General features: G+C 44.0%; 1 protein-coding gene across 1 annotated transcript; it reads left to right on the top strand.

Moving 5' to 3' along the window:
- The first annotated feature begins 490 nt into the window (after positions 1 to 490).
- ugt8 (UDP glycosyltransferase 8) lies at positions 491 to 17,866 on the top strand. Its single transcript, XM_060047237.1, has 6 exons — positions 491 to 715; positions 3,934 to 4,766; positions 7,592 to 7,734; positions 8,953 to 9,029; positions 10,508 to 10,727; positions 14,780 to 17,866. Exons 2-6 carry the CDS (start codon positions 3,936 to 3,938, stop codon positions 15,195 to 15,197), a joined length of 1,689 nt encoding a protein of 562 aa, XP_059903220.1. The 5' UTR covers positions 491 to 715; positions 3,934 to 3,935; the 3' UTR covers positions 15,198 to 17,866.
- Positions 17,867 to 22,604: the final 4,738 nt, after the last annotated feature.

The following is a 22,604-nucleotide window of genomic DNA, read 5'->3' as shown; positions in this document are numbered from 1 at the left end:
CACACACACACACACACACACACACACACACACATACAAACACACAGGCACGCACAAACACACACTGACACACAGGCAAGCACACACAAACACACAGGAAGCCAAACACACACACACACGCACACACAGACACAGACGGATACGGGCAGAGACACAAACAAACAAACACTAACACAGAAATACATACACAAACTCATGTATACAAACAAAGAAACAAAAACACATGAACCAACAGTTTTGAGGGGCATGTGTTCCATCCAAGCACTGATTCACTGCAATGTTCACTCACTAAATATATTTATAACATATATCATTCTGTTTGTTATAGTTCCTCGTTCATACCTGAGGTATTACTGCAATTAATCCTTTTTCGGTGCATGCACCCGTGAAAGGTATAGGTAGGGCGGACATTCTCCTCCCCACCATAATGACCCGACAAATCATAAGAGCTCGTCTCTCGCTAGCCACTCCCTTTCTTACCATCCTCTGGCCCCGCCCTACAGAGTGACCAGTCGACGCGTTGGGAGCTTCTTCTACTCTTCTTTGATTGACCGGGACCAACTTTGCTAGTTGCCTTTATCGGGGATTTTTTTAGTTTTGTATTTTGTCTTTTCTTTTAGTTTCCACACCTCCCCCCGATCTACCCTCTGCGTTCTTTTTCTTTAGGACTAACACCGTTTCCAGCCCGATCCAAGTCGAGCCAACACACAACAAGGTGAGTTCCTTAACAGGTGCAGCCTTTAATAAGATGACAGTCCTGGTTGGGTCGAGTGTGGTTCGTGGACGCTCTTTAACCAGCGGCCATTGTGTTTCTGCTGCTTTTCAAATGTTTTTTAATGCAGCGCAAGACCTAATTATGTAGTAAAATTGAATATTATTCTTATCTATAGTAATAGCTTACTATAACATTTTAATATATATGTATAGATGTATGTGTTTAAAGTATAGCTTTATTTATGTTACACTTATAAATATACAGATTTAGAAAGGGCTCTGCATACACATTTTTTGGTATAAGAAATATGAGAAAAACATTTGTTCGATTCGAATGATGATTCAACTTTTGTCTATAGGTTTGTGTGTGTGTGTGTGTGTGTGTGTGTGTGTGTGTGTGTGTGTGTGTGTGTGTGTGTGTGTGTGTGTGTGTGTGTGTGTGTGTGTGCGTGTGTGCGTGTGTGTGCGTGCGTGCGTGCGTGCGTGCGTGCGTGTGTGTGTGTCGCTAACCCATGTTGGCTTTTTCCCTCGAGCGCCTCGCAACTCCTGCCCCGGTCTCCGTTCTAATTTTTTCTCTAGCCAATGTACACCCTTGAGGCTATTTAACTAAAAACCTGATAAACTTACTTTAGGCATATCTGTTGGTGGTGCGAATTTAAAAAATATATTAAAAAAAGTATGTAGACCTAGTGCATGCTTTAGCCGGCGACAGAGTGGTTCAACGGTTGTGTGTAAATAATTCAGATGTTTAATTCAACAAACGGCCTGGCCGGGGGCCACACACACCCATGTGATGGGAGAACTAATACGTCTTCATCACTTTTAAACGTCTCGTTAGAAACCCGTCGCGTGGAAGGGATGAGCATCTTTATTATCAAATGCAAATTGATTGAAAACAGCAGGAACTGTTGCTGCAAATAAGGAATGCAAAGGTAGACTCAGTAAGGAAATTTAATCGAACTTGCCCTGTGGAAAACTGGTTTAAAGGAGCCACCTAAACGGTGACCCATGAAACTATATAGGCTCAGCCGTGGCAAAGTTTCAAAGGTTTTAACTAACGCTTAAGGCAGACCGTTATGGTTCCACGTTGCTACTGTGGCCTGGGCACTTAATAATGCAGAGCAAATGTGAGACGGCCTTACCTTTAGGGGCACCACTTGCCTTAAGGGGCATTGATTGATTTGAACCTATATTGATCTATCTATATAATTGTATACTCTATGCTAATCATGGCAACAGTTAGGATAATATTATATGCATTAAACCATTGCGACTCCAGATCATCAGCATATAATGAAGACCTAGGTGTTAAGTCCCTTCTCATTGGGGGGTTAACTTAAGCAAACACGCCCTTGCTGCCAATGCTGAAGCTAATACAGTGTCGATGGATAAGCACTATATAGTTCCCACCTTCAGTGTTTGCCTTGACCAAGTTGTCATTCTCTTGTAGAGCTGTGAGCAATGCTGGTTTTGACCCATTCATTCCGGCTCTTTACCAGACCGCCTTCCTCACTGAAGAAGCGTTTCACCACTGCTGAGAAGCCACCCAGATCCCTTAGTTTACCAATGCCCTTCAAGACTGAAGGACCATGCAAAACCATCTTGTCCTTGACTTCTGATTCTCTGCTAGATGTCTTTTTATCAAACCTTGAGCTTGGTGTAACAAGACTCCTTCATTAGTAACTCAAGGCATGATGCTTGCACCGTCCACCGTATATAATGGCTGGTTTCTATAGTTACTGTAAACAGTCTGGCCTGAGAAGTGTTCGTAACTTTAACCCCTAGAACAATGCTCTACAAAATGGCCAACGCCATTGCTCCACTTCTGCTCAGGGTTTCTAGCTGTCCTTGGGACAGGGGGATAGCTGATAAGCAGATGGTTGATGCGCTGTGTATTGACTTAAGAAGTAGTATGGCACCTGGAGCACACAAGCTTATCGGTCAGATTCTTTGATATAGTAGAAATGATAAGATTATTTAACGCTGAGTCACTGTCTAACATGGCCATTTGGTTTGAGAGGCAAAACATTGTAGATGAGCATTGCTGGGATAATCTATTGATATCATCACATTATGACATTGTCTCAAACTCATAATTCTATGAGAACTACATGTGCTCTAGGTAAGATTGTTGATTATTGGAAATCCTGGATATTAAGGTTTTCGCTGTGATGATTCATCATTGATTTATTTGTGTAATCAACATTGTATTGTTAAATAAATACATGAGTTAATATACACTTTGGATGTAATGCAGATGGACATGACATGACCATACGATGCAATAGAGACATCTAGGTGCATGAAGGGCTCATAATGAGTCTTTGTGTCTGCAGAGCTTATTGAGGTTTAGTATGGAGCTGCTGGGTGCTGGCCCACAGGGAGGCTCTGAAAACTGCACATGCATTTTGAATACAAGGTGCAACCTGAGGACAAGCTTGAGTGTCATCAGGCAATCCATAGAGTGGTTCAGATAGTGATTAAAACAACCATTGGGTGGTGGTTAAGTGCCCCCAAGGCAGGCCAATGTGTACGTGTGCAAAGGAAATGGCACATTGTTGCTTTCTTTCGTTAGCTAGCTATTCATTACTGCCTTGCCCGGGCAGAAAGTGGTTAAAGGTAACCACCACTCTATGAGTATTGCCAAAGGAATTTTTACAACGTGGCTCTATCAATACATTCATCCGGAGACATGATCAGGCACTTTCCTTGTTTGAGTAGACCCATTTGCTGCATTTGCATGTAGGGCTGCTAGATTATGGGAAAAATCATAATCACGATTACTTTGGTCGATATTGAAATCACGATTATTCAAAGGATTATTTTTGAGTTTGAAAACATGTTGTATTTATTCAGCGTGACTCTCCCAAAAAAAACGTTGTAACTGAGAACTTAGAAATTTCGCCTTAAAAATTAAACAAAATGGTCAAAAGAAAATGTTCCAATCTAAAATAATATACAGATATGTTTCCAGCTGTTCTTCCCTTTCTATAAAACATAAAAAAAAACTCGATTGTGTTAATTTTGTGATCGTTTGACGCAAAAATCAAAATCGCGATCAAAATTTGATTAATCGCCCAGCCCTATTTGCATGTGGTAAGTATTTCATCAGGAAGTGCTGCCACCAGCGGCTATGATATTGTTTGTAGTTGCTATGAACAGTATTTTCCATGTGATGCAACACAGTGTTTAAATGTCTTCTCTCCTCTGTCTCCCCAGCCATGAACCTACCTCCTTCCCTCACACTCTTCCTTGGACTCATATCCTGGTGCCCCTGTGCACTGTTGGCTTCTAAAGTGATCGTGGTTCCTCCAATCATGTTTGAGTCCCACCTGTACATCTTCAAGACACTGGCCACGGCGCTGCATCAGGACGGACACGAGACCCACTTCCTGGTCTCGGAGGGCCGGGACGTGCCCCCCTCGCCCCACTACAACTTCCAGCGCTACCCCGGCATCTTCAACAGCAGCACGGCCGACAACTTCCTGCAGTCCAAGGTGCGCAACATTTTCTCGGGCCGCCTGACCTTCCTGGAGCTCTTCGACATCCTGGACCACTACTCGCAGAACTGCGACGCGGTGGTCGGCAGCGCCGAGGTCATGGCCCGGCTGAAGGCCGAGCAGTTCGACCTGCTGCTGGTGGACCCCAACGAGATGTGCGGCTTCGTGATCGCCCACATCCTCGGCGTGAAGTACGCCGTGGTCAGCACGGGCCTCTGGTACCCGGCCGAGGTGGGCGCGCCGGCGCCGCTCTCGTACGTGCCGGAGTTCAACACCCTGCTGACGGACCGCATGTCCCTGGGCCAGCGCGTCACCAACACGGCCGTCTACCTGGTGCAGCGCTTTGGCGTGCACTTCATCGCCCTGCCCAAGTACGACCGCATCATGAGGCGGCACGGGGTGACGCCCCGCGTGGCCATGGCCGACCTGGTGCAGGGCAGCCAGATGTGGATGCTGTGCACGGACCTGGCCCTGGAGTTCCCCCGGCCCACCATGCCCCACGTGGTCTACATCGGGGGCATCCTCACCCAGCCCGCCAAGCCACTGCCGCAGGTTTGTACAGTGAAGGTAACCCTTGCCGGTACCCATCAGGGCTAGGATACAAGCCCCGCCTTGGGTTGGGCGTCGTGACCTGAGGGACAATGGCTGACTCACGTTTGCAATCCTTTGTCTTGCTAATGGTGTGCTGTTAATTTATTTTTTAGCTCTCTGTGGTAGTGAAGGTGACCACCATAAGCACCAGTCAAATAAGCAAAACCAGCCTCAACTGTTACTGATGCTATTCCCAAGCCATTTATTGGTCCTGTGTAGCTCAACTCGTGGCGCCTGGCATTAACACTGCCAAAGTTAGGGGTTCCCTTTTTTTTAAAAGTTTTTAAAACAGAATTTTGGATTATAAATGTTGTTGTCGAATTTACTGTGAATATAAAGGCAATTCATTGTAAGCCATTTGAATGAAAGCCTCTTCTAAGTGACTAAGTAGTCAAATAGAACAGGCCTCTGCACGAAGTGAGGCCATACATTTTCATATGTAAAGAAGCATTAGCAACATGCAACGTCGAAACCCTCTCTACGTTTGACCAAAGTTTAGTCGTCTAATCAACCTTTGGTCAAAGCTCAATGGCACTTCAATGTTTGGACTGCAATACATTAGACCTGGATGGGTAAATCAGTATTTGAAAAGGTCAGCATGTGTGAGAACTCTGTGACTAATGACATCAGAAGCAACCATAGATGGCAGTTTACTGGTCAATTACCTGGGTAATCTCGCACGGTTCCCTGCTCGCCACAAACACCCCATCATGTCATTTCTGGCTCTGCAGCTGGGACAAAAAAGTCCATAATGTATATCGCAGCTATTAAATCTAAATCTGTGTAAAGATTTCGCACATTGCAGCAATTTATCCCACTCAGGATCCCATTGACAAACATGAACTCATTGTTGGGAAAGCCAGCATGAATTAATTATCCTGAGGAGAATGGGGTTATTTGACTTGGGGATGAAGTGGCGGCTTGTCTCGGGACACAAAGCCCTCTCAGCTCCTGGAGCACATATATACGCTCCAGAGCCCTGCCCCCCCCCCCCCCCCCCCCTTCCCCTCCAGCCCCCCTAGTACATGCAGCTCATCAAGACGCATGAAGTACGTATGGCGAACGCTTTCATTGACGTGTTCGGCGTTGAACGCCCCCTTATCACTTAGTTCAGGGGGCACCATTGTAATATGTCTCCAATTCCTACTGAGGCTTCAACATGTTGACAGACTTGTTGTATTGACTGTGGTTTACATTTTAAGAAGCATACTTTCTCTCTCATTTTATAAGCAAGAGAAGACAAGAACCATAACGGTCTGCCTTAAGCGTTAGTTAAAACCTTTGAAACTTTGCCACGGCTGAGCCTATATAGTTTCATGGGTCACCGTTTAGGTGGCTCCTTTAAACCAGTTTTCCACAGGGCAACTTTCTCTTGTCCATTGTGTTGTATGAATGGCTTGGGGTTAACCTACGCCCAATATTTAAGGTCTGTGCATGTGTGTCTTGGGGGGGGTGGAGCCGGGTTGTTTTTAGGAAGAACAAAGGCAATTGCTAGCGGAATACGTGATGGCAAGGCGCACGCTGGGGGGGGGGGGGGGGGCAAAGATAAAGGACGTCAAGAGCGTAGGCACCGGCATCTTGTGTGCGTGCGTGCGCGCGCGTGTGTGTGTGTGCGCTCAAGCAACAATGGGTGGGAGTTTCGGGTCGTTTCGGGAATGCCTCTTGCGCCAATGGGGTGCATTGTGCGTTGTAGGGTGGGGGGGTCATAATGGAAGTGGAGGGAGAACGGAGTCATTGTCTCTGGCGCCGGCGCCGGGGACACTGAGCCACTCTTATGGGGACAGAAGTGCCCAGTGTGCTGCTGGGTACCCAGCTGGACCATCCTCTTCCTCCTCTCCTCTCCTCGTCTTCCTCGACCGCATCAAGCCCCTGATTAACACGCATGCAGCCGCACGCTCGCACCATTGCTCATGCCATACTGGCTTCAAACAAACACAAGCACGCAAATGCACACATGCAAACACACGACAGTGCATTTATGTGTCTTTGCATGTGTGTGTTTTGAAAGGCTATCTCTTATGTCGATAGAAGTAGCTTAACAACCCCCTTTGATCAAACACGTTTGGCAGATAAAGGCTGTCTCGCGCCGTCCTCATCATTTTACGAGCCAAACGGGCCGGAGGCCAGCATGAACATTAATACATTAGGGGATTATGATATGGTCGTAAATGATACGGGATTCGGCTTCTCTGCTCCCTACCTCACTACCTTTCTCAGCCATTGAGACGCGTTGCATTTCCTGCACCTGTGATTGAAAGGCACAATGGATTCCATCCAACCAATCACAGAAGAGATGCACTGGTTGGTCGGAAATGAACAGGGATCGGTGTTAAATGTAAATTGGCTCATACAGAGGCCGGCGCAGATAACTTAAGACTGTATTCTCACAGTGTATTTCACTTGCTCATAGCTGACAGATGGCTTTGACATTTCTAATCAAATTACACCCAAATAATAGCTCTTAAAACTAACCTGCAGAACTTTTTTAGGTTAAAAAAGTTTGCTGCATTCGTGTTCAATGTTATTTATTGATTATATTTCCATGTGTTTTAGTAGATATTATAATTTATAAATTCTCTCAGATAGAGGGTTTAGTCACTCTTCTATTATTGAAGAATTTAATCTATACTTATCTAAAATGCGGAAAAGCCTCCCAACTATTTCCGAAGCGGAAAATGTCAATTATTGGAGACGAGAACGTGTGTAATATGTAATATGTAATACGTGCATGTGCACTGTGTGTGTAATACGGGTGTGGTTACGCTGTATGTGTTTTCCGGGGGCAGGAGTTTGAGGCCTGGGTGAACGACACCGCGGACCACGGCTTTGTCGTCGTGTCGTTCGGCGCCGGGGTCAAGTACCTCTCCGATGACATCACCCGCAAGCTGGCCGGCGCTCTGGCCCTCCTGCCCCAACGTGTGGTGTGGAGGTACGGTGCCCTCCTCATGCTGTCAAACACCACAACCCACTCTACCCCTCACCCCATGCATTGATGGATGGATGAATGTACGAGTTGATCACATATAAGCGTGTTATCGGTTTGGAGTGGGAGCTTCGCCTTTGAACATTATTGGCGATTTCCAGGACAGCTTGAACGTGCGGAAAGCACGTACACAGGCACACACGCAAGGACTCTTGCTCGTGTTTGTGTGTGTGTGTTTGAACGCTCATACCTTTGGGGCCTCCAGTATGTACAAGCTGTCCTGTATAATAAAAATCTTGCATAAACCCTAATCATTTACTTGGGACTCCAGGTTACCCATTTCAGAAAAGAAGGGTGAGGGTTGATGGGGGGAGAGAGAATGGAGAGGGTCGAAGGGGGGGAGAGTTGGGAGAGAGACGATGGGGGGGAGAGAGATGGGAGGGGGTCGATGGGGGAGGGGGTCGATGGGGGAGAGGGTTGATGGGGGAGAGAGATGAAAGTATGTTACGAAAAATAACGGATCCTTCCGATCTCTGCTTTTTTTGTTCCCTTGTAATTGATCCATTGTCTTTCTCTGTATCAACGAAGATGAGGTCAAATCTTTTGCTGTAAAAGTTTCAATTATCTTTTTAAAGTAAGAAACGTTTTATGTATGTATGTATGTAGCCGATAAGATAACTTTATTGAAGAAATGTATAGATTACCTTGGCTAAGACTCGTAATACTGGATCCGATCTGGCAACTGTATCCAAGGCAGATATTCAGAATACTAACTGTCTACCTAGATCTTGAATTTACATTTGGTGGCATTGCCCATTACAAAACCAGGCATAGAAATTAATGAAAGACGTTTAGAATTAATCTTGAACCAAGATGTAGAGCTTTGCTTACTTCTGGCTGTTTTAGGTTCTTATAAACAGCATTAGCTTAGTTTATACTGGTCTATTTTGGACTCAACGACTACTCTCTAATTGTCTTATTTGGGTACGATCATTGATTTATTCAGAACAAAATAAATTATACATCAAATATTTTGGTTCAACAACAATGCCAATTTAATGAATCTCTTTTTGCTTTCAATGTTGTTATTAGGATAGTGCCCTAGCTGTCTTGCACACAAGCAGGTCAATGTTGTGACAACAACAGGCAGTTTGAATTGTGCTGAAACCTGTATCCCCAGCCCGTCCTCTCACGATTTACCCTGCCCCTCTTTCACCTTTACAGATTCTCTGGAGTCCCACCCAGTAACCTAGGCAACAATACCAAGCTTGTTGATTGGATGCCTCAGAATGACCTACTGGGTAAGAAGGATAAAATAAAGCTGCGCCTAGTTTAAGATAAGGATTAGTTAAGGTTTACTTGTTGACATGTAATATTATATTATCTTCCTTTATTTCTAGCGCACCTTTCTTCACGTAACTTACAATGTGCAATATTCACTATCATATACAAACTTAAACCAGAAATGTGATCACCTCACTGCATTGTAGCCCAGTACAACCTTGGATAGTAAATATGCAATGTGTGATCTGTAGGGGATCATCAGGTGTGCTTGTCGTACACAACACTAAAATAACTTTGTTGTTATTTTTACATGGTCCTCGATATCCCTTGTGTCCACAACAGAGAGGATTTCAGTTGAAGCCTCTGGCCATGTTTACGTTTACCTAAAGTACTTGTTTAGTCGAGTTTGTTATGCTAATTACTGCATTATCTAAAGTAGATTTATTACGTAGGTTTATTAAGTTCTTCTTATCATAAAGTGTTACCGAACTTCCAGTTGGAAGCAAACTCCTCGTTTTGTTCTACACTTGTTTCATTGAACGGGGGGTTCTGACTGCCACTCCCTGTCTGGGGAGATGGATCTCTACTTCCCGTCGGTCCGCTTGTTTTACTGCTTCAGTCGTTTTATCTCTTCTCGATCTCACAGTAGAGGGGGTCAAGGGGAAGGGTACCTGTTGGCTTTGCACTGCTATAAATGAGTAATGTTCGGCTGACTGCGAACACACAATGCATCACTCGTAAAGTATTTTAAAGTCACCCATTTACAGATAAAGGTTTGTCTCAATCACACACACACGATTTTTGAAAATGTATTATGGTCATAATTTGCTTATTTCCATTGATATTCATTTAAACTAAATGGATTATTAGTTTCTATCCAAATCGGTGTAACTCTCACTAAACTTTAAAACATTTTGTGATATCTTAGGAATTCAACCAATCAAACCGTAACCGGTTGCCCCTCATATAAGCGTTTTAATTAATCTTTAATAAACAGAGTCACAGAGCGGTTTATAATATCTGGTTATGTAATACACCATGATGTATACAGATCATGTATTTGAGAACAACTATTGATAAATAACCCAACACCCAATAGCATCTCTCCAACTGAATACACAATAGAAGCTCTACGCAGAATTTAGAATATAGAATAGAATCTCTCCCAAAGCAACCCAACACCCAATTGAATTGCTCCCACATAACCCAGCCTCCAATAGAATATCTCCCAACACCCAATATTATCTCTCCAACACAACCCAATCCAATCGGATAATGTGAAGAGGATTGGATGCTGGGTCATCTAAGAACAGCCAATAGAATCTCTCCAACATTACGCAACACTGAATAGAATCCCTCCCACATATCCCAACACCCAATTCAACCTCTATTCAGAACCCACCAATCAACACAAGCCTTCATCAAACTAACACAATAACCAGCACCAGTCGTGGATCACGCGTAAGCAACGGGTTCTCTCTGCTGCCCCCTGCAGGCCACGCCAACACGCGGGCCTTCCTGAGCCACGGCGGCCTGAACAGCATCTACGAGGCCATGTACCACGGCGTGCCGGTGGTGGGCGTGCCCCTGTTTGGCGACCACTACGACACCATGACGCGCGTGGCGGCCAAGGGCATGGGCCTCATGCTGCACTGGAAGAGCATGACGGAGGAGGAGCTGCGCGCCGCGCTCCACAGTGTCATCAGCGACAGCAGGTCAGCGCCCACACATACCCGTACACACCAGTGCATGCTGGTCGATTGATATACCAGTACACATACCAGTTCACATACCAGTACACACAAGGAAATGGTAGCATAGACCAGCAAATGCAAGTGATAGATACCAGTAAATGCCAGCAGGAAATACCAGTAAATGCCAGTGATATAAACCAGTAAATGCTAGTGGTAAATCCCAGTAAATACAAGTGGTGGATACAAGTTTATGCCAGTGGTAGATAGCAGTAAATGCCATTGCTATAAATCACCAAAGAAATATATACAGGCAACTTCCCAAAAGCCCTGAAAACTGCAGTTATTAAACCCCTTTTAAAAAAGCGGAGCCTAGATACCTCTATTATTAACAACTACAGACCAATATCAAATCTACCCTTCATAAATAAAATCATTGAGAAAGTTGTCCTCCAGCAACTTAATCACTTCCTGGCATCAACTGGTTGTTATGACACCTTCCAATCAGGATTTCGACCCCTGCACAGCACTGAGACCGCCCTCATTAAAGTTGTAAACGACATCCGTCTTAACACAGACTCTGGCAAAACCTCAATACTAATGCTACAAGACCTCAGTGCTGCATTCGACACTGTAGACCATACAATACTTTTGGACAGGTTAGAAAACTGGGTGGGGCTTTCAGGCACAGTCTTAAATTGGTTCAGATCCTACCTACAAAATAGGAACTACTTTGTTTCCATTGGCGACTTTGTATCAGAATCAACCAACGTGATGTGTGGAGTCCCACAAGGTTCGATCTTAGGACCCTCTTTATTCAACATCTACATGCTCCCACTAGGGCAAATCATGCATGATAACAATATTGACCATCATTGCTATGCTGATGACACGCAAATCTATGTATCGCTATCACCAAATGACTATCGGCCCATAGATCTGCTGTGCCAGTGCATTGAGCAAGTGAAAGACTGGATGTGCCGAAATTTCCTTCAGCTAAATGAGGATAAAACAGAGATAATTGTATTTGGTGCTAAAACGGAAAGGCTTAAAGTAACCCAACACCTTCACTCTCTGTCCCTGAAAACCTCAATCAAAGCCAGAAATCTAGGGGTTATCATGGATTCTGATTTACATTTCGAAAGTCACATCAAATCAGTTACAAAATCGGCATATTATCACCTTAAAAATGTAGCAAGACTTAGAGGGCTCATGTCCACCGAAGACTTACAAAAACTTGTACATGCCTTTATCACTAGTAAGCTTGATTACTGCAATGGTCTCCTTACAGGTCTCCCAAAACAAACTCTAAGGAAGCTTCAGCTTGTTCAGAATGCTGCTGCTAGAGTTTTAACAAAGACCAAAGATTTTGAACATATTACACCAATTCTTAAATCGTTACATTGGCTTCCTGTAGGTCAGAGAATTGATTTTAAAATCATGTTGCTAACCTATAAATCCCTACATGGTTTAGGCCCAAAATATTTAACTGATATGCTTCCACTACATAAGCCTTCTAGAACGCTAAGATCTTCTGAGACCAATCTGTTAATTATCCCCAGAGTAAACACCCGAAACATGGGAAAGCAGGATTTAGTTACTATGCAACAAATAGCTGGAATAAACTCCCTGAGGATTTAAGACTTGCCCCAACTCTGAGCACCTTTAAAACAAGATTGAAGACTTTTATGTTTGCTTTAGCTTTCTGCTAAATCTTAAATACTTTACCTTTATTTTACTAAAATGCCTTTTTAACTTTCCCTTTATTTTCTATTTTTACCAGAAAAATACATGATCTGATACCAGAGAGAAAGGTTGTATAAGGGTTAGAGTCCTGAGTTTGTTTGTTTGTATAAGGGTTAGAGTCCTGAGTTTGTATTTGTGTAAGGGTTAGAGTCCTGAGTTTGTATAAGGGTTAGAGTCCTGAGTTTGTATTTGTATAAGGGTTAGAGTCCTGAGTTTGTTTGTATAAGGGTTAGAGTCCTGAGTTTGTTTGTATAAGGGTTAGAGTCCTGAGTTTGTGTCCAAGTTCTGTCTGGGTTAGAGTCCTAGAATCTGGATTGGAGTTCCAGAGAAAGGACCAAGTTCCTTTAGGTCGGGTTGTAGTCCCGACTTGGGTTCCAGAGAGACTGTTGCTCTGATCTTAAATACATTGCACTTTCAATTTTACTTACTAAAAAGCCTTTTTAACTTTTAATTTAATTTTCTCTTAAATACATTGCACTTTCTATTTTACTCATTTCTTGCGTATGTTTTCTTTTACTTATCTATTATTTTATTTTATTGTATGACAATGTTTATATGTGAAGCACTTTGAGTCTGCCTTGTGTATGAAAAGTGCTATATAAATAAAGTTGCCTTGCCTTGCCTTGCCTTGTAAATCCCAGTAACTGCCAGTGATATATATAAATAAATGGCAGTGATACAAACAAGTTAATGGAAGTGGTAGACACAAGCAAATAACAGTGGAAGATACATTTATGCCAGTGGTAGACACCAGCAAATACCAATGGTAGATACCAGTAAATGCCAGCGGAAGACACCATTAAATACCAGTAGTAGAGACAGTGGTCAATACATTTATGTGGTTGGATTTAGAGAATAGATGGATTCCTGGATAGAGGAATGGATTCATAATTGTTTTGAAACTCATATTCATATACTCATGAAGATAATATTTTTACTTAATGTTTCCGTTGAGGTTTCCAACGGCACCTAGTGCATGTGTGCGGTACTACTGTAATGTACCCTGCTCCACTGGTCTGCTCCTTCCCTTTTCTTTTTTTCTGTGTTCCCCTCGCTCTCTTTGGTGTGCGGTTATCCTGTTACTGGTGTTCTTGCAGGCTCAGCAATCATGCGTGCCCACTGCCCACACCCGCACGCTCTCCCTCTCTCCACTCCTTTATTTCGAGCGCACCTTTCTTCACATAACTTACAATGTGCAATATTCACTATCATTTACAAACGTAAACCAGAAATGTGATCACCTCACTGCATTGTAGCCCAGTACAACCTTGGATAGTAAATATGCAATGTGTGTTCTGTAGGGGATCATCAGGTGTGCTTGTCGTACACAATACTAAAATAACTCAAATATCCCTTGTGTCCACAACAGAGAGGATTTCAGTTGAAGCCTCTGGCCATGTTTACGTTTACCTAAATGACTTGTTTAGTTGAGTTTGTCATTGTGAGGTTTATGCTAATTACTGCATTATCTAAAGTAGATTAAGGGTTTATTAAGTTATTCTTATCATAAAGTGTTACCGAACTTCCAGTTTGAAGCAAACTCCTCGTTTTGTTCTACACTTGTTTCATTGAACGGGGGGTTCTGACTGCCACTCCCTGTCTGGGGAGATGGATCTCTACTTCCCGTCGGTCCGCTTGTTTTTCTGCTTCAGTCGTTTTATCTCTTCTCGATCTCACAGTAGTGGGGGTCAAGGGGAAGGGCACCTGTTGGCCCTGCACTGCTATAAATGAGGAATGTTCGGCTGACTGCGAACACACAATGCATCACTCATAAAGTCTTTTAAAGTCACCCATTTCAGTAAATGCATTGATATAAACCAGTAGATCCCTCTCTCCACTCCCACCGTCTTGCTCTCTCTTTCCATTCTCACTCGTCACTTTTTTTCATTTGCCGGATCTGTGCTCCTCCTGAGCTTCCTGCGGGATAAAGTTTGTGAAGAGCGTGCTGCTGCATGTTGTATAGAATACATCGGAAGACCAGCCAGTGTGTCACAAACATAGCAAATACTGGTCGATGAGGCACAGCACATCAACGCTCGAGACCTCAAGCCCATGCCGAAGGCAGATCCTGCTGATGCGTGTGAGGGGGGGGAGGAGCGAGAGAGCGGTTGGAGGATGGCAGTGAGCTGAGCGAGTGACTAAGATGATTACATGAGGCAGGCTGGTGCGAGTCATCTCTAGAGTATCCCCGACTTGGATTAAGTGTCCAGTGTCCACACACACACACACACACACACACACACACACACACACACACACACACACACACACACACACACACACACACACACACACTGAGTAACACCTGGTATGCCCCTCCCACCCCCCAGGTACCGGCAGCAGGCCCGCCTCCTCTCGGCCATCCACAAAGACCAGCCAGGCCACCCGGTGTCCCGGGCCGCCTACTGGATCGGCTACCTGCTCCGGCACGGCGGCGCCGACCACCTGCGCTCGTCCGTCCACCACGTGTCCACGCTGCAGTACTTCCTGCTGGACGTCATCGCCGTCGTGGCGACCGTGGCCGCCCTGCTCGTCTTCGCCCTCTACCGGGCGGTGCGGTGGCTGAAGGGGTCGAAGGGCGCGGTGGCGGCGGCGGCGGCGAGCACCAGCAGCGGTAGCAGCAGCGGAAGGGGAGGAGTCAGGGATGAGGATGCGCTCACCAATGGACACTGCCACAGTGAGGCGGTGGTGGCCAACGGGAAGCACAAACGCAACGGCGCACTGCGAAGCGAGAAGAAGATAAACTAGAGGGTGGAGGCACGGGGAGGGGGGGGGGGGGTTCGTTGGGTGGCATCGTGGTAGGGTTGCGAACTGGCGTGAAGTGTGGGGCTTTGGCGAAGCTGATCTCAGATCTGTTTCCGCGTGAGAGAAAAGAAAAGGCTTGCCAGAGTAGGAGCAAGTGTAATGCATTGGTCAACCAGTGTAGTGCAATTATGCAACCAGTGTGTGTATGTGTACGTGTGTGTGTGTGTGTGTGTGTGTGTGTGTGTGTGTGTGTGTGGGTGTGTGTGTGTGTGTGTGTGTGTGTGTGTGTGTGTGTGTGTGTGTGTGTGTGTGTGTGTGTGTGTGTGTGTGTGTGTGTGTGTGTGTGTGAGAGTGTGAGTGTGATGATGGGTGTGTCTGCGTGTGTGTGAGGATGGGTTTCAAGAGTGTGTATGTGTGTGCACACGTGATTGCCTAGGCAAATCTTAACAAAATGCGAGGAACACTTAACAGCTGCTACACGATGCAAATGCCAGTATCAACCGGGGAAAAAATACAACACGCATTTAGAAACAAACAGGAAAAGAAAGAATGGAGGCTCTACTTATTTCTCTTCCCTCAATTCTGTTATGTCTTTCGTTCGCTTTTCAAAACGAGCCAAAGACCACCATTGACCTAGAACACACTGGAGACAAAAAGCTTTTAATAAAAAAATTAAGTGATATTGCAATTAAAGATTTGAATTAAGCAGGAAACGTTTTAACCAAAGCATTACTTGCAGAGGCGTTTGTAAATAGGGGGAGAAAAACATCTATTTATTACTGTACAAACACACTGTAATGAACAGACCTTTTTAACCTTTCTTATTTATTATTTTTTTTAATTTAAGTCGTTTATCAGTAATACGATTGTATAATGGTTCATATACACTCCTTCTTATAAACTTAAACCCTGTACAATTTACGTTTTTACCTAACAACAACTGCGTCAATTTGTATGTTTTCTTTTTTTAACAAGGTAAACAACCTTTGAAGAAAGTTGATTTCACCTTTTTTGGTTTAGGTAGGTTGGTTGAATTTCTACTGGGTGTGGCGGTGCCTGATCATAACCACCATCCCCTCCTAAAATGACCGCAGAGAAGGGCACTCTGTCAGCCAATTAGTCTAATTAGGCAATTAAGGAATCACCAGTATGAGAGTGCATGCATTCAAGACCAGTAACGATCACCTGGTGAATCCTCAGACAATACCTTACCCCGGTATTCATGGTTGATCTGATGATGTCTGATCACAAATTGTTCAAATCATGAATTCATTTATTATTCTTTGTTTTATTGCCATTTTTGTTGTTGTAGACCATAATCTGTAGTAGAAACTCCTTGACGTTCATTCCCCAGCGCCAGCTAAATCCGTGTTGATTTAGCAGTGTTGTTTCAAATGTTAGTCGGTGCATTAGCTATAACAATTTTATGTGTGAATGATGAATTCTACATGTCGCCTTTTTGAATGCAAAAATGTGTGTATGCAAAGTGCTTGATAGTCTGTGTCTGTGTTTGCTTGGTTTTATTGTTTTTACGTGTGTGTGTGTGTGGTTGTGTGTTCGTGTTGATGATGATGATACAACCTTAGTCTGCACGTATGGAAGCATAAGGCTTGTACTTCTTAGCTCTTTATGTATCAAACTCTTATGGATTCATTCACAACCATCCTTCTGACCTTAAACAAGTTCTGCTCTCAGTGGGTCTCCCCTTTCCTATGTTTGGCACCATTTCCGAACTACTTCATGTGAAGTATTCAAAAGTCAAACGGGTGCGTTCCAACAAGGCCTGTGCCTTGATTCAAGTCCCTCTTTGTTCCCCCACGCTCCCTTTTATTTTAAACAGGCACGTGTAAGTTGAACAATGCAAATCAAAGGATAGTCTTAAGCTGTAGGCAAATTCTACGGGCAGCGAGAGCAAAGCAGGACGCGGAACAAACAAGGATCTCTCGATGTCGCATGTGAGAGAGGAAGGAGGAGGAGTAGGAGGAAGAGGGCCTTCCCCTGTTCTCTGCGAGCGAGTTCTGAGCCCCAGGGCGTCTACCCAGCATATTTTCCGGCCTACGAACCGAGAGACCTTGTATACTTGAATCGCCATCATCACTTTCAGCTCCACCATCGACAAACACTTACAAGTTCTGAGGGGAAATTGAAGCCCGCGGCTGCTGGAGACACATAAAGCTATGACCAGAGAACGGAAAGCATTGGAGTATGAGACGAGAGAGAAAAGTTTTCAATAATTTTTGTCTTTTGTTGTTTCAGTATTTCTGTTAATGCTTGGTAGACAACCCCCTCCCCCTCCCTTATACATTTTTTAACTGAGGCTTCATCTTTCTCTGCAATTCCATTACTTCATCCTCCTCGAAACACGGTAATGTGTTACATGACAAGTGTGACCTTGATCATCAGATGTGGAGATTGGCCTGCCTCCGTGCAAGGTTAAAACCCTTCTTTTCATCTGTCTGAAGTTCTGTTTGGAGAGCAGGCTACAGTTTCCCTTGCCTACAAGTCCTTCTTACCTCAAGTTAGTTTTTAGTTTTATTTTTTTATTAAACTTCGCCCTTAGGTTGACTTTCAAAGTGCTCACATTTCCTGTGACGTGTGCATCTTGTAAATATAATGTAAACAAACAAAGTACTAATGCTTAATAAACATTACAGATTTTGTTTGCAAGACAATGAATGAATCGCCTTTTGTGAGAGCTTAAAAAGGACGTCACAGGTGGTCAGCCGAAAATGTATTCAATTGAAAAAGCCGATGAGTTTAGCTCCCAGTCATTCTAGAATCTAGCCTGTGTCGTTGCTAGGCAACAAGAAACTTTGGCGGTATCGGGTGGAAGAGGCCGTCTAAAGTGGAGACACACACACACACACACACACACACACACACACACACACACACACACACACACACACACACACACACACACACACACACACACACACACTACACACACACACATACACGCACACAAACAGTCTGGTGGATATGGTTATCCTGTGTTGGGTTAGTGCTCGTCCTGAGTGGGTCAGAGGTAACCTGAGTCACTGTCAATTATTCACACACACTCGCTCAACCTCACCGTTGAACACGCACATTTGCACACGCACACGTCGACCAATCGGCCGTGCAGCTATTTTTTATGTAAATTCCTAGTGATGTTTGCGGTTCCCTTTGTTAGGGTTGGTCGGATCACGGGATGGGTGTGGGTGTGGACGGGGGTGCTGTAAGGATGGTGAACCTGACACTACTGAACCTGTTCAGGTTATTTGCTATTTTATGTGTGTGAATGCGTGGCGTGCATTCATCTTGGGCTTACCAATGGATTCTAGGAAATATTGATCTACTGCAGCTCATTGGTTTATTTGTCCGTTTTTATTGGATAGCAAATAACACGTATGTACTTGAATAAATCTTTTTTCTTTCAGTTCTAAATCAGTCTATCTGATTTTGAATGTTTGTAAAAAAAAAAAAAAAAATCCTATGTTCTAAATACGGCTGCATAGGCCCTATTTGGAGTAAGATGTTAGCCTGGCATTGAAAGATAAAGGCAAATGAGTATTAGCCTGGAATTTTCGTAGAAGCGTTTTCTACCTGGGAAGACCAAAATGCTCTGGACGCAAATGGATAGACCCTAAACCAATTAGAGCAGTGAAACATGTGAGACGTCAAACATGTGAGACGTCAGGTCCACCCATTTACATGAGGGCCCGCCGCTCCTCTGTACAGCCATTGTAACTAACCCGCCCCCTACTGGATTAATGGTTGTCATTGGCCTGACCTGGGCCAGATCTGTTTTGATTTGGCCTGTACGGTTGGGGGAACAGAGGCATCTGAGCAAAGAAATATGAGCTTCCAGATTTGTCTGGTTCCCAGACATGTCAGTCACAGCTAAATTAGAAAAAGGTGTTCAAAATCAACTATAGATGGATGCAGAAAAAAAATACAGATGTGGGCAAGTTATATTCAATAACATGTATTAAAGAAAGGACTTCAGCTAAGGAAGCATTAAAGGACAACTTCAAGATTTATCAAGATGGACCTTATTTCCCCATCAATTTGGGTCTAATACGATCTGTACAACAATTTCTTGAAATTGGTCCAGTATTGAGCGAGATTACTTAAGCTGTCATCTGTGAAATGGGCTGCAATGAAACCCTATGGGGCAATATTGCCCTGTCAATGGACGTCCTCTAAAAGTGCTTGTTTTTGCTACCGACACGCTCAGGTTTCTGTAGACCAACACAACAAAGTATTGCCTGCTCAGTCCTCTCTCCAACTCTCACCCAAGTTTCAACCATTTCTTCCTGTATCAACTCAGCTCTCACAATTCCAGATTTCATTCTCGTGAGCAAACAACTTGATTAACACAGAACAAAAAAATCAAGGGAAGGTTAATACAAATATTGTATATCTCCTAAGGTATCCTCCTCATAATGTTGTCAGACAATAATAATACCAATCCAAATAGTTTTAGAGGATGTTCATTGATTGATGCCCTATTTCCCAATAGGTTACATTGTAGCCCGTTCTGATGGATGAAGCGCTCTCGCTCAATACTGAACCAATTTAAAAATCTGTCTATACCAAAAGGATAGGAATACAGGATTCATGTTGAAAGCACACAAAATTATCGTATAAGTCATCACCTTTGGTGAGTCCATGACTCCCAACCATTTAATATGTTCCATCAAGTGTAGGCCAGTTAAGAGCCATACGGCAGGGAGTGGGGAACAGCATAACCTCATTCCTACAAGAGTTCCTACAATAGCCAATTTCTTATTAAATTAGTACAGGTTTCAGGTTCCCATTATGTGCTATATCTTGGGAATTTAGGACCTTTTGAACATAGGATCTCTAGTCCTGATGCCACTATGTGCCATATATACAGGAAAAATATAGTATCCTGGGGACATTACAAATGTCCTGGATGATCATTATTCTATTAGCTAGATTAACCTAGCCAATATGTGTATAGTCTATTTCACATCAGATAGATGAGCATATGCATCTTACATCTTAGATGCGATTATGCATTGTATGGATAATATTCTGCTGTAGGTTCCTGTCATATCCATTAGGGGGCAGTGTTGTACCAAAAAACCTGTCTCCCTCTTATTCTCTTCCCCCTTCTGTCTCTCCTTTTCTCTCTCCCCTCCTCTATGTGCATTACCCAATAGACAGCTGACCTCTTCACCCTTATGTAAGTCTTAAAGTAATTCTGATGCAAAGGTCTAAACTGTGTGTGGGTGTGCGTGTTTGTCTGTGTGTGTGTGTGTGTGTGTGTGTGTGTGTGTGTGTGTGTGTGTGTGTGTGTGTGTGTGTGTGTGTGTGTGTGTGTGTGTGTGTGTGTGTGTTTGTGTGTGCGTGCGTGCACATTGCGATAGATGGATCCCTGTCAGTGTGTCACCATGGTGATAAGGGAGGCCTGACAGCAAGTGGGAGATGGCCAGAGATTTAGTATCAATCATACTGACATGCCACTGCTGTGGGTGTGTGTTTGCATGGGGTTGCGTGTGTGTGGGGATGTGTGCATGTTTGTGTGTGCGCATTTAAAGGCCTCTCATGTGGGCACCGAAATCAATGTTGCGACCTCCACGTCAACAGCTGTTGTCAGTTTGGTCTCACCTTTTCTGTAATCTCTGAACACTCACACACACACACACACACACACACACACACACACACACACACACACACACACACACACACACACACACACACACACACACACACACACACACACACATGCGCAAGCACTAACTCATATATATCTGTATATATATATATATTATCTACATATATATATATATATATATATATATATATATATATATTGCAGACACACAATACACAACAACACACAGGCAGGCAGATGCTAGTGTAAGGCTAATTGCCTGCCCGGGGTCTAAAGCCAAACTCTATCCAGCCAGGAATGTAGGGGACTCCAATCGGTGACTCAATTTAAATTAAACTTTCCTTTCCTTTTCACCTGTCTCGCTATTCTGACTTATTTTGTCAACCCTGTCCCTCACACTTTGTGTGTGTGTGTGTGTGTGTGTGTGTGTGTGTGTGTGTGTGTGTGTGTGTGTGTGTGTGTGTGTGTGTGTGTGTGTGTGTGTGTGTGTGTGTGTGTGTGTGTGTGTGTGTGTGTGTGTGTCTGTGCTGACGCAGCGTATCCGTGAGGAATTGAGCAATTCATTTGGAGAAAATCAAGCTTTTCGAGTTCTCAGCCAGATATTTAATTATGGCCCTGAATTATTGCTCTCTCGCCGTTGGAACCAAACAGAGAGGTAATGCAACCGAGCAAACAATAAATAAACAACAAGCGATCGTCACAGCGCATTAGAGGAGTCGGCTCCGCTGAACTTTATTGGAACCCCTGCGCGCCGACTTTGTTTTCACGAAACAACGCACAATGCCGCGTCGGTTTGTGTGGACGCGTGCAATAGGCTCTATCATGTTGGGCGAGCAATCGACTCGATGAAACTTTCCGCTAATTTGATCTCTATTTCCCGCCCGTGAGATTGGGTTTCAGACAGCATCTAAAAGGCATGCCGACGCTGAGATAGAAAGATAGCAGACGAGAGCAGTTCAAAAAGATGCGGAGATACACATCTAACCTCCATTTTGATTAGGTAGCGACCCCGTAGGGGTGCTGTCTGTACTGATAACAGGGAATGTGCAGACGCGTACACACATATACACCCATGCTTGGTTAGCCCTCATCCCTTATTTTGAACTCAATAAATGATTTGATCTTTATCAGATCTTCGTGTGGCGGATTCTCCCCTCTTTTTTTCTCTAGCTCCCTCCCTCTTTACCCTTCTCTCTCTCTCTCTCTCTCTCTCTCTCTCTCTCTCTCTCTCTCTCTCTCTCTCTCTCTCTCACTCTCTCTCTCTCTCTCTCTCTCTCTCTCTCTATATATATATATATATATATATATATATATATATATATATATATATATATATATATAATACCTCCAACTCACCTCTGTTTGTCTGTCTCTCTCTCTGTCTACTATCTCTCTCTTCCTCCTCTGAACTTTCATTCCTCGTTCATCCGGGCTGTTTCCCCCCCCCCCCCCCCCCCCCCCCGATCACATTTCGAGAACCGTAATCCCCTGAATCATTGTTCACATCAGCCCACTTCAACCAACCTTCCCCTCTTCTTCTTAAAGTTCAAAGTTCCCATCAGGTTAACTCCAAGCAGAGAACCCCCTCCGTCCGCCGCCGCTGAAAACACCACCGTCTCTGGGGGCAGGACAGTCCTGTTGGTCTGGGCTGTTCCCAAGGTTCTGGCTTTGATTGGAGTAACCCTGAGAATGATACCTTACCTAAAAACAACCAAGAAATCTCATTAACAGTGCACTTAAATTACTCCTAATAATTTTTTAACGCAACCAAAATATTT

The sequence above is a fragment of the Gadus macrocephalus genome, chromosome 3 (assembly GCF_031168955.1).
Source record: "Gadus macrocephalus chromosome 3, ASM3116895v1".
NCBI lineage: Eukaryota > Metazoa > Chordata > Actinopteri > Gadiformes > Gadidae > Gadus > Gadus macrocephalus.
The sequence above is the reverse complement of the archived record's forward strand: the minus strand, read 5'-3'. Positions and strand labels throughout refer to the sequence as shown.